At 49.6% G+C, this 12,043-nt stretch overlaps 1 protein-coding gene across 1 annotated transcript in view; it reads left to right on the forward strand.

Moving 5' to 3' along the window:
- DOP1B (DOP1 leucine zipper like protein B) overlaps positions 1-12,043 on the forward strand; it is a 79,375-nt gene that overhangs the window by 3,587 nt on the left and 63,745 nt on the right. The window contains exons 3-8 of the mRNA XM_024120300.3: positions 1,997-2,186; positions 5,850-5,948; positions 6,295-6,418; positions 8,061-8,170; positions 8,763-8,877; positions 11,285-11,405. Of these exons, the coding sequence (XP_023976068.1) occupies positions 1,997-2,186; positions 5,850-5,948; positions 6,295-6,418; positions 8,061-8,170; positions 8,763-8,877; positions 11,285-11,405 (759 nt within the window). The remainder of the gene's footprint in view (positions 1-1,996; positions 2,187-5,849; positions 5,949-6,294; positions 6,419-8,060; positions 8,171-8,762; positions 8,878-11,284; positions 11,406-12,043) is intronic.

The following is a 12,043-nucleotide window of genomic DNA, read 5'->3' on the forward strand; positions in this document are numbered from 1 at the left end:
TCCTCCTGGACCGGGGCACGAACCCACGTTCCCTGCATCGGCAGGCGGACTCTCAACCACTGCGCCACCAGGGAAGCCCAATTTCAATTTTTAATATCCATTAATTTTTAGAATAAAATGGGAATTTTTTTATTTATGTATAAAGCTGTGTTTCTTTAATAAAGAAAACTAGCCAGTGTTCTGTAAATATTGAAGAAAGGATAGCATAAGTGGCATTCCCCAGGCTCTCGGACAGTGGAACCTCTCTACTGTGGAACAGCCCAAGTGGCCAGTGTTCCGTGGAACGTACTTTGGGGATATGCTGTCCTAAGCGAAGGGGATGTGATAGCAGTGTGTGCATTGTAGTGTTTGCGTTGGGTTTTAGCTAAGCGGTGGTCTTCTGGGATCCTGGAGAGAGGAGCACTCCGGGGGCTTCCTAAATTAATCTGTTGCCGTGGGAATCTCTTCCTAGCTCAGGACCGTGCTGTCTGTCCAGAGGACACAGTGACCCACCTGCCCGACTTACTGTAACGGCAGCTGCTGAACGGTGCTCTGCCCCCAACTAGGGCCTTTGTTTGGTTGTTTTCAGAGCTGGGCAAAGATAAGCTCTGTTTGTTTGCTCAGCCTTGACAGAAGACCCGTCGGTCCCTTTAGCCACTAAACCATTCTGTGTCCTTCTCCTAAACGCTTGGGTGTTACTTGTGCTTCTTCACTTTGTTTTTTTCTCTGTATCTTTTGCTACAAATATTTTATGAGTCAAAAAGAAGGCTTAAGGAGAACAAAATTTATTTTTAATATCAAAAGGTAGTAGGCATTTTTTGTATGAAATGTTTTAATATCCACGGAAGTGGTTATTTAAAAAGCTGAAGACAGTTTGGCTTATAGTAAAAGGGAAAGAGTAGCATTCATCTGACAGTTTTTTCACGTGCCACCTGTGTGTCAGACGCTCATCTGGGCACTGGGGGGCGTCAGCCAGCAGAGCAGACTTAGTGGTGACCGTGGCCGTGTGGCCTCAGCATCAGCTGTTCTCCTGTGCTGAGTTTTTGCTCAAAGACTCTCAGGTATTTTCACAACATTTGCATCCCTTTTCCCTACCATAGCTGAGAGCTGAAACGCACAGAGGTTTCACTTCTGTGCAGGTGAAATCCCTTTGCGGGAGTTTGCCTCCGCTGTTGTATTGACGGATGCTATCACCGGGCCTGCAAGCTTTGTGTTCGCAGTCGGCGGGAAGGTGCCCCGTCAGCTGCAGGTGCGCCCCGAGCGGAGAAGGGCCAGGCCTCGGTCAGTGTCAGTGGAAAAGCAAGCCCGCGCCCACTGATGATGCAGCTTCTCTTAGAGGACGGCCGTGAAGTCGCTGACGTCGTGTCGTGGGAGACCTGGATAAAGATAAAGAGACGAATAAATGCTGGTCGTCCACAGGAGGGCTTCCTGGAGTGGGAGCCGGTGTATGGAGGTGCTGTGGCAGAGTGATGGGAACTCGGCTCCAGACCTTCTGGAATGTGCCGTGCGGCAGGAGGCCCAGGGGAACCTTGTCCCCAGTGTTTCTAAAATCCGGTGTCACTGGGCCCATTTTTGGCTGTGCTCAGGTCGGGGGTGTCTTTATCATTACTTAGGTCTTCAATCAGTCACATTAGCCTTTTTTTTTTTTAAATGACTCCTCCTACTTTTTTACAGAGTGGCTGATCTGCTCATCCACTTTGGGCATTGCAGCCTGTAAACACCATGTAAGCACCATGGCATCCACAGCAAGGCCCGGGGCGGAGACGGATCTCTGCCACAGGGTGACACAAGCGTCAGATGCTGCCTCTTGGCCAAGAAGCCGCACCGCTCGGTGACATGTTTGTTTTAGCAAATTCAGTTTCAGTGACAGCCAGCAGGTGGACAGACACAGAAGGGCGAGAGATGGCAGCATCTCAAAATGAGGAGGAAGATGGTGCTTCCCGGCCAGGGAGAGTGGGCAGCGCGGGTTCTGAGAGCCCGCGGGATGCGCCCTAATTCTGTGATCTCCCGCCCACAGGACGGACGCGCTGCTCCTGAGGCTGTCCCTGGTGGTCGGCAGGGAGGTCTTCTACGCCGCCCTCTGGGGGAGCGTCCTGGCGAGCCCGTCCATCCGCCTGCCCGCCTCGCTCTTTGTGGTGGGCCACATCAGCCGGGGCTCGCCCGGCAGGGAGCAGAAGTACATGCTGGGGACCGACTACCAGCTCACGGTGGGTGCCGTGCTCCCGGCGGCGTGGCGGGCTGGTGCCCCGGCACGGGGTGGGGGAGGGTGGGGAGGGGGAGGGGCGGGGCAGCGGAAAGCAGAGGCGCTCTGAGGTTGGGCCGGCGAGGAGGCGGCATCACTGCGTAAGCCGCGATGGCGGCGTCGGCTTCTAACACCGGCGTCACGTTTGTGTATTCACGCGAGGAGGGCCCTCCGGGAGGCGTTACGGGTGGCCGTCGCCGGCGCTCCGCGGAGCCTGGCTGGGGTCTGCCGTTGAGCCACAGCCTCGTTTTCTTCCCCTGCCCCTGTCACACCGCCCGCTGCCCGCACAGTAGGCTCCCTCCAGCTCCTGCCGTCAACCCTGCCGCCCTCCTCTCCTCTGGCTGCTCTCACTCCTAGGTTGTCCGTGCCCAGGCCCCTCTTCCCTGGCAGCGACCTGCCTTCTCATGACCTTGAAGAATGGGAACTTCCCAGATCTTTCTCTCTTTTCCCCAAACTTACCATTTGTTTAATGGCCTGCAGTCTGTCGCCACCTAGTGGTGGACCCAAGGCTATGAAGTTAAAATGTTCAAAACGGAATCCGTCGTTAACAAAGTTGCACCGATTACTTACCCCTCTGAGTCCATTCCTCTTTGCAAAGTGGGAAGAATAGGGCTTCCCTGGTGGCGCAGTGGTTGCGCGTCCGCCTGCCGATGCAGGGGAACCGGGTTCGCGCCCCGGTCTGGGAGGATCCCACATGCCGCGGAGCGGCTGGGCCCGTGAGCCATGGCCGCTGAGCCTGCGCGTCCGGAGCCTGTGCTCCGCGACGGGAGAGGCCACAACAGAGGGAGGCCCGCATACCACAAAAAAAAAAAATGGCCTCGGCAGGTGTCCTCTCCACAGTCAGCGTCACTGCTTTCTTCCTTACGTGCTTTTCCTCTTGTTTTCCAGGCTCTCCAGAGTAACCTGAGGTATCCCTTGCTGCCAAGACGGCTCATTATCAGCAAGAGATTAGCTCAGTGCCTGCATCCTGCTTTGCCCAGCGGTGTGCACTTAAAAGCCCTGGAAACCTATGAAATTATCTTTAAAATTGTGGGGACCAAATGGCTGGCCAAGGATTTGTTCCTATACAGGTATGATAGCATCCCCACCGTTTTACTTTTTTACTACCCAAGTAATCCATATTTCAGTTCACGAGATGAGAAAATGATAAACAAAAAAATACAGAGGGGTGTGTCAGTTCACCATAAAGCCATCACAGAGGTAACCAGGGCTCACCTTCTGGAGTATGTCCTCCCTGACTTTTCTCTAAGTCGGAGTGTAACGTGCATACTGCTTATCACCTGCTCTGGGCCAGCAGTTCATCGTGACCGTCTCCTGACAAGCGAGCATCTCCATCACCGGTGTAGATGGCTGGCTGGCTGGCTGGCTGCCTTTGAAAACCCCCTTGGGCTGGCCAGTCACTTGGAGCTTCTGAGCAGGTGTCTCATTTTCCCTCCTCTCCCTTTTTCTGTCCCAAAGCTGTGGGTTGTTCCCTCTTCTGGCACATGCAGCCATGTCGGTGAAGCCCGTGCTGCTTGGCCTGTACGAGAAGTACTTTCTCCCGCTGCAGAAGCTGCTCCTGCCGAGCCTCCAGGCCTTCATCATCGGCCTGCTGCCCGGCCTGGAGGAGGGCTCGGAGATCTACGACAGGTGGGTCTCATCCAGAGCTGGCGGCTGTGCCCATCCACGTGGGCCGCCCATGCGGTTTGTATTTTATTTCACTGCTGTATAAGAAACAGGGACAGTGGGAACTCCCTGGTGGCGCGCTGGTTAAGAATCTGCCTGCCAATGCGGGGGACACGGGTTCGAACCCTGGTCTGGGAAGATCCCACATGCCGCGGAGCAGCTAAGCCCGTGCGCCACGACTACTGAGCCCGCGAGCCACAACTACTGAGCCCGCGTGCCACAACTACTGAAGCCCGCGCGCCTAGAGCCGTGCTCCGCAACAAGAGAAGCCACCGCAACGAGAAGCCCGTGCCCCACAATGAAGAGTAGCCCCCGCTCACCACAACTGGAGAAAAGCCTGCACGCAGCAACGAAGACCCAACGCAGCCAAAAATAAATCAATCAATAAAAATTTTTTTTTAAAAAGAAACGGGGACAGAAGTGCAGAGACCCATGAAGCAGGGCGGGTTGATGTTTACATTTCTGTGGTGGTCTCTGCCTGACGAAATACCGTGTGTGCCTGGGAATTAGCTCACTTCCAGGTGAGGGTCAGAAGGTAAGAAAGTTTCCTGGAGTCGCAGTCGGTGGGCAGCAGAGATGGGGTTCTACTCCGCATATGTCGCATTCTGAAGTCCTCCTCCCTCCTGTTATACGAGGCTGCTTCCAAATGAAAAAGCAAGGCCACGTTTCATTGATGGATAAGCTCAGAAAGGGGTGAGGCTAAGCAGAATAGCTTTTGACAAGTTTCAGAAGCACCTTGGAGAAATTTGTCAAACTCATACGCATAAAAGTTCATGCAGGGGCTTCCCTGGTGGCGCAGTGGTTGAGAGTCCGCCTGCCGATGCAGGAGACGCGGGTTCGTGCCCCGGTCCGGGAGGAACCACAACAGAGGGAGGCCCGCATACCACAAAAAAAAAAAAGTGGGAATAATAGAGCTTCCTCACGGGGCTCTCTGAGGACCTCTGCTTAGGGCAGAGGAGACTCTCAATAGTCACGTTCCCTTCTTCCCTGCCCTGTCAGTACCACTTTGTTTCTTTCTCCGTTTTCACTGCCCTGCCTCAGCCTCTTAGGTCTCTTTCCTGGACCGTCATGTAATTTTCTAACCGGTTTCTCCCCATCCAGTCCTTTTTTGGTTGCTAAGAGATTCACTTTGCTAAAACATAGCTTTGCTCAGATCTGTACTGTGCTTGCAAAATACCTGTTTCCTGCGGATAAAATCCATCCTCGGGAGTATTCTAACAGTCTGCTCCCAGCTCACCAGATGCCTCACTCTCCAGTTCAGGCCCATTACATTCCCAGAGCCGCCTGGCCTGGCACGTCTTTGACGCTGTCTTTGCTCCAGTCGGCCCCTCGTCCTGCACTCACTGCCTGTCCCTCTTCTCCCCCGTCGCAGCGCACCTCCTGCCTGTATTACGAAAAACTCAGCTTACCCCTAAAGCTTCACTGTTCTCCCCAGCTGAAAGATCGAAAGATCTCTCCCTCTCCTCTTCCCAGTTCTCATAGCTTTTTGTTACCACTTGTCTTATGGCTCTTATCTGTTATGCAGCTGTATTACATCTATCTATGCTCAGAAGAGACACCCAAAATGTCTCCTTAATTGGTTTGGAATCCATTTGACTGACTGTCTTTGGAGTTTTAGTGTAGCTGAAAAGTTCCTATTGGAACCTAAATGTATTCGTTTCTGGGATTATAGAATTTGAAGTCAGAATCTGACAATCTGGTCCAAACCCCTGCGCCTCTGAGATGGAACAGTGAGGGCTGCAGCTGAAGGTCTTCCCGATGTCACACAGCCCCCCTAGCGTCTGGAGCTAGAACGAAGCTTCCCATATTTATATCTTATTATTCCGTTCCACACGATAGAGCACGGTGGTTTCAAGATTCCCAGGAAAAGTGATTTTCATTTTTATGGCTCTGAAGGGTAGCCTGCGAGTGATGTCCGATGTCTTGAGCATGAGATGCTCATGTGGCTTTTTGTCTTTTGCAGCTAAAGTCCTTATGTGCGTCCCTGTTGGACTCAAACGTGCTGGTGCAAAGAAATAATCTGGAGATTGTCCTGTTCTTCTTCCCATTTTATACCTGTCTGGTAAGCCGTTTGTGTTCTTCGAGGGGAGTCCCTGGTCTTTCCTGAGGCCGTGGGGTACGCGAGAGAGGTCCGAGCCGTCTCGTCTGGAGGGGAGGGCAGCCACTCAGTGACCACTGTTCGCCTTCAGCCATTCAGGGTCCTCGGTCATTTCTGTGAGGGCGGTGTTTCCGTAGAGGACATCGAATAGCCTCTTTCCCTGGGCGGCGTGTGAAAAACCAACCCCTCTTGAGGCCCGCCTCTTTAAGATAAAGCTGTTGTAGGCTGGTAGGGAGGGGTCACATGTCAGAAAGCCGGTGATTTACTATGTCATCTCCTTGCAGTATAGTCTTCTCTTTCTTCCTCATAGGATTCCAACGAGAGAGCCACCCCCCTGCTCAGATCCGACATGGTGCGGATCCTCTCGGCCGCCACCCAGACCCTCCTGAGAAGAGATATGTCTCTGAATAGAAGGCTTTACGCGTGGTTACTAGGTACTGAGTAATACGTGGGAGTTGAAAAGTCAGTTAAGGGGAAACCTTTGAGTGCTGATTTTTGGAATGAAGTCGCAATCTTGATACATTTCTGAATCACAAAGTGTGGAAAGATAACACGGGGACTGAATTGGCACTGGTCAGCTGAGTTCCGCTGCCTACCCCGCAGCTTTGGTTATTTTGCAGCTGTTACATAAAAAAACGGAAGTGATGGGATTTTTTAAATGTTAACTGAATTCCATTTTAAGAAGCTTGAAAGACTACAAAATAATGGTCGCTAAGCCTTATTCAGGTAGGAGTTTCATGGGGTAAGACTGTGTGTGAGAAAACCCAGAAACGTAGAATATATGTAAAAGAAAGTTTTGTCTGGATGGGAACGTTTGTGGCATTGACACGTTTGGGGAGATATTTGGATGACTTTGGAAGAGCGTGAGAAGCCTGGTTCATGTTTCTGTGAGCATGTGTTCTTGTGAACAGACTGCAGACCTGTAGGAAAAGAGCCGTTGACTGTTGGTTGGATGGAAGGCTTCAGGGGGACAAGTCCAGGAAATCACAGGGCCTAAAATCCCCAAGTCCATGTACCTAAGAGAAGGTGGTTGACAGAGCAATTGTGAAAAAACTCCGCAGTTTTTTTTTTTTAGAAAGACTTTATTTTTTTCGAGCAGTTTTAAGGTCACAGCAAAACTAAGAGGAAGGTCCAGAGAGTTCCCACCTCCCCCCTCGTCCCCGCCAAGCACGGCCTGCCCTATCACCGGCATCACCCACTGGAGTGGCACGTTTATTACAGTCAAGGAACCTACACCGATACCTTATTGTCACCCACAGTCGGCCGTTTACACAAGGGTTCACACTTGGTGCTGTGCATCCTGTGGGTTTAGACAAAGGTATAATGATGTGCGTCTACCGTTATGGTGTCACACAGAGTATTTTCCTGCCCTAAAAATCCTCTGCTTTTCAGCTTTTTTTTTTTTCAGCCCGCATAGATCTTCTCATACCAATGTCAGAAAGTCCTCTTAACCTTTTCTTCCCCTAGTTGTAGAACTTCCAGAAGTCACAGCACAGAAGCTTATGAAGGATTTCCAGAAGGATACTTAGAGGCTCTTTGAGCATTTTTGTTAAAAGCATGGCTGCCTTCCAGTGGGGCTCGGCACACTGTGTGTAGACAGGACCCTGGACCCAAGTTCAGTACCGGCTCCGACTTGCTTAGCCACGACCCCAGGAGTCCAGACTCTCTGCTTAGAAAGATGCTGTTCCTTGCCCTGAGGACCTTAGAGACTTACCAAGGCTCAAAATGAGGGCATATAGTTGAGAATACCTTGATTTTTACATAGTGCCGTACAAATAAATACTGCTTTTTAAAAATGATACTCGTTCCATTAGACCCGTGTCGTCATACTTGTCGAAGACAGGATGAATTCTTGGGGTAAACTAAATTGATGCCCGTTGAGATGGAATTCTGCCTGTCTGATCCCTGGCCTACACTGTCAGAAGAGAATAGGTCTCGGTTTTGCTGGATCTGATTTTGGTTTTCTGTTGGAGGAATTCTATTTTTTAAAATGTCAGAGCATGAGACCTTTGCACAATAAGATGTACTTTAAATGTATAGATTTCTTTACAGCTCTCGGTGCTTGTTGTTTTACAGGTTCAGATATTAAAGGAAATGCCACTGTGCCGGAATCGGAAATCTCAAATTCCTATGAAGACCAGTCCTTGTATTTTTTTGAGAAATATTCCAAGGATCTTTTAGTTGAGGTAAAGGAGCATTTCTGGAAAGTAGATCCCAATTAGGGCATTCCTGACCATGGTTCTTCGGTGGAGTTCCTTGTGGGACCTCAGAAGTAGACAGGGGGCCTGTTCCTTAGTACACGGTTGGGAAAATCTCTTGTATGGTTGTCCTCGGAATCTGCAGGAGATTGATTCCAGAACCCCCCTACCCCACCCGACCCCCATGGATACCAAAATCAACAGATGCTCAAGTCCCTCATATTTATAACCTGGCCTAGTATTTACACATGACCTGTGCTCATTCTCATACCTTAACCCGTCTCTAGATTACTTACGATGTAAACGCTTTGTAAATAGTTGTAGGATACAGTGTAAACGCTCTATAAGTAGTTGCCAACGCACGACAAATTCAAGTTTTGCTTTTGGGAACTTTCTGGAGTTTTTTTTTCCGGAATATTTTCAATCTGCAGAACCCACGATATGGAGGGCCGACTGTAGTCACCTTGTGCTGCATGACTGCTTTTACTTCTATCCCAGAGCATTTAACAACTAGAACAACCAAGAAAGTCATGCTGTACTTTATATACTACCCTAATATGTGGCTTTAAAAAAAAAATAGGGTCTGGCTGAGATACTGCACCAGAAGTTCCCTGATGCTGACGCAGAGGAACGCCACCACACGTACCTGAAGCCTTTCCGCATCCTTATCAGCCTGCTTGACAAGCCAGAAATAGGTAACGTTAGATGAGCTTTACCATCATGCACCATTGAAACTCCGGTGAGATACAATCAACGTGTTATTTAGAATGCAGTCTAATCTTTGGAAGTTCAGAATCTTGAAGTAGTTTAGTCATGCTGGGTGCTTCAGTTTTCCTTATCTGGGTGCCGCTTAAAAGTTTTGCACAATTACTTGAACGTTTTTGTGAAGAAATTATAATACTTTGAGCAGTTGTGCGCATCTGGGCGCGTGCCTGCAGCGCACGTACAGTACTGACCTTGTGAGAACGTTTCTTCAATCAAATCATTTCTTCAACTGAGCCTTGTGTTCTCAAGCAAAGAGGGGACGCTCCTCCGTCTTTTTGCCTTGTGACCCTGGACAAGCCCCCTTCTGCTGTTCGGGCCTCACTGTTTTCCTCTGTCAAATGAAGGGGTTTGAACTAGACTCTGGTTCCAAAAGGGTTGCCCCTTATATACCGTGGTCCTCTGGGCACCCGTTGAGGAAAGTGACCTTCTCTCCCTTCCTTTAAAAAAAAAAAAAGAAACTGCCCCAGTATCCATTCACTGTAAGATCTCAACACCTCATCCCTTGAACACGGTAACGGGGCAGGAAACCCCCTTCTCCGTGGGATTCATCCCTGGCGGCATCATCTGAGGGCTCAGGACGCGCCCACCGTCCGGGCGCCGTTTGCAGAGAACGAGAGCTGAGGGTGTTCGTTAAGTTCCTCCTCCCTCTGGCCTCAGGATGGGGACCCTTTGTTTATGCATTCAGAGACGGGCGTGGGGCATCTGTGCAGCAGGGAAGGTGCTAGGCTCTAGGTGTACAAAGGGAAACAAGGGCTTCTGGTCAAGGGAGACGGAAGGGAGACTGAGGTCCCGGTGTGTTTTCACTGTCGTTAATAATAACGGTGACATTGTTTTGAGCAGTTATTTTGTGCATCGTTAATACGCATCTCCATGCATACTTCTGTACCTCCAACAACCCTGGCTGGGGTCGATTTTCTTACTATACACATTCTACAGAGGGAGAGACTAAGGTTGAGCAAGGCTAAGTCATTTGCCAAGGGCCACCCAGGAAATGGGACTCAAACTCAAGTCTGTTTGACTCCAGAGCCTGAGCCCTCTTTGTCAGGACTCTGATGCTTCCTTGATGGCACTCGGACGGCCCATCCCCGAGATGTTACTCATGTAACACCAATGAACTTGGGTACCATGACAGGTGCAGCTCTGGCTGCTCCTGAGCAAAGTCAAAGCAAGAAGCTTTTGTGCCTCCAAGCTCCGCCCTTGGAAATGGGTGTTTTACATCAAGGTGTTGACGTGAGCCAAGTAAAGCATGGAGCTAGCTTGGGCTCCAGGTCATATTTTCTGGAGGGGGGTGAATGGCAGGCTTCTGCCCCATCCCAGCAAATTTGTCCTATCTGATAATTTAGTTTTCCAAGGAAAGACACACTTGAAGGGCAAAGGAGTGGATTGATCATGTAGACTAGAAGGCATAGGAGGGTCATAGGTCAGTCTTATCTGTGCTTTGGCTACCAGGCTTTAGCCACTTCCTCATTTCTTCTCCTTGAATCTTGACCACAAGCTTTCCTTCACTAGTAAAAAGCATTTGGCAGTGTTATACTATAGATAAAATACACCTGGGGCTTATCGTGAAAAAGAGACCTTTCGTCTTTGGAGGCGTAAGAGGAGATTACATTATTTGCTGATTCCTTGTTTGACAGAGCTTCTGTTTTCTCTGAATCATCCTGTGTTCATTCCTCTGAATACATGAGTGGGTAGTCACGCCCTCCCATCAGGCCTGCTGGTTGATGTTTGTGGAACAGAAATGTCCAGCCGCCTTCCACCTGCCTTTCTGGCAGGGTCCAGTTCTTCTGTGCCATCTGAGGCTTTTCTGGGTGGGTGTTATTTCTTTTGTGTCATTCTAGCTCATCAGTAAAAGAATTCAGAATAGGAAGTTGCCCTACTCCGTTGGTGCTTCTGTGGAGTGACGGCCTCTGGCCAGGCAGTTTCTGCACACTTAAAACATTTAGCCCACTCCCTGACTCCTTCGAGAATCCTCCTGGCGCGAGTTATTCAGCGTCTGGGCCTCAGTCCTCTTGTCCCCTTGTAATCAGGACAGCCTACCTGGTTCTGTGTCTATTGTGAGGATTAAATAAGGTAATAGTTATAGAATGCTTAGAACAGTGGCCAGCACACAGTAAGCTCTACAAAAATGTTGGCTGTTTTCACAGATGTTATTCCTCCAGCTAAAGGTGTCATTGTCACAACTAAAGTTTCCATACATTTAAGACTATGTAAATTATCTATGTGTTAGATAGAGTTACTCAATACGCTTTATATGTTTGTCACTGGTTTACAATGGAGTTTTTAAAAAACATTTTGATTATTAATTTATTTATCTGGACATTTTCTTTTCAATTGCAGGGCCTCAAGTTGTTGGGAATTTGTTTCTCGAGGTCATCCGGGCCTTTTATTCTTACTGCAGAGATGCTCTCGGCTCCGATCTTAAACTGAGCTACACTCAGAGTGGAAATTCACTGATAAGGTACTGGTGGGGCTTCCAACTTCACTCTTCCTCCCTCCCTAATGCCATGATTTTTTTTCTCTGTTTACCATAAATTGTGAAGCGCTCAAGAAAGTGGGGATGCAGAGGGTCAGGCCACGCCTTAAAATGACCTGTGCTCTTAATCAATATGAATCGACTCTTCCCTATTGAATACTGTGATGATTAAAAGGAGTTTGACCTTGTCTCTGCCCCACACTGGGAAGTACAAACCGTATTTACTGATCAAGTGTGAAAAGTTGCTCAACAAAGGCAACTGGGTCTGGTGTACAAGTGGTGAGGGACAGGGAGGAGGGCTGGCCGTGTGGGTATGAGTCTTCAGGAGACCGGTCAGAAGGCGGGTAGCAGCAAGCAAGGCGAGGGCACGCCAGGGGCATGAAGGCGCTCTAGGGCCCTGGAGGCAGGGTGAGTGGGGTTTGGGAGACAGCAGACGTGGCGATAACTTAAAGTGTGTAGTGAGCCATCAGCCCTGTGTTTTGTTCTGTCTTTGTACTTTTTAAGGTAGTACAACCTCTTCCTTTTTACTTTACTCTTTTTTTTTTTTTTTTTTTTTTTTTTTTTTTTTTGCGGTACGCGGGCCTCTCACTGCTGTGGCCTCCCCCGCTGCGGAGCGCAGGCTC

Source organism: Physeter macrocephalus, chromosome 8 (genome assembly GCF_002837175.3).
Source record: "Physeter macrocephalus isolate SW-GA chromosome 8, ASM283717v5, whole genome shotgun sequence".
Classification (NCBI taxonomy): domain Eukaryota; kingdom Metazoa; phylum Chordata; class Mammalia; order Artiodactyla; family Physeteridae; genus Physeter; species Physeter macrocephalus.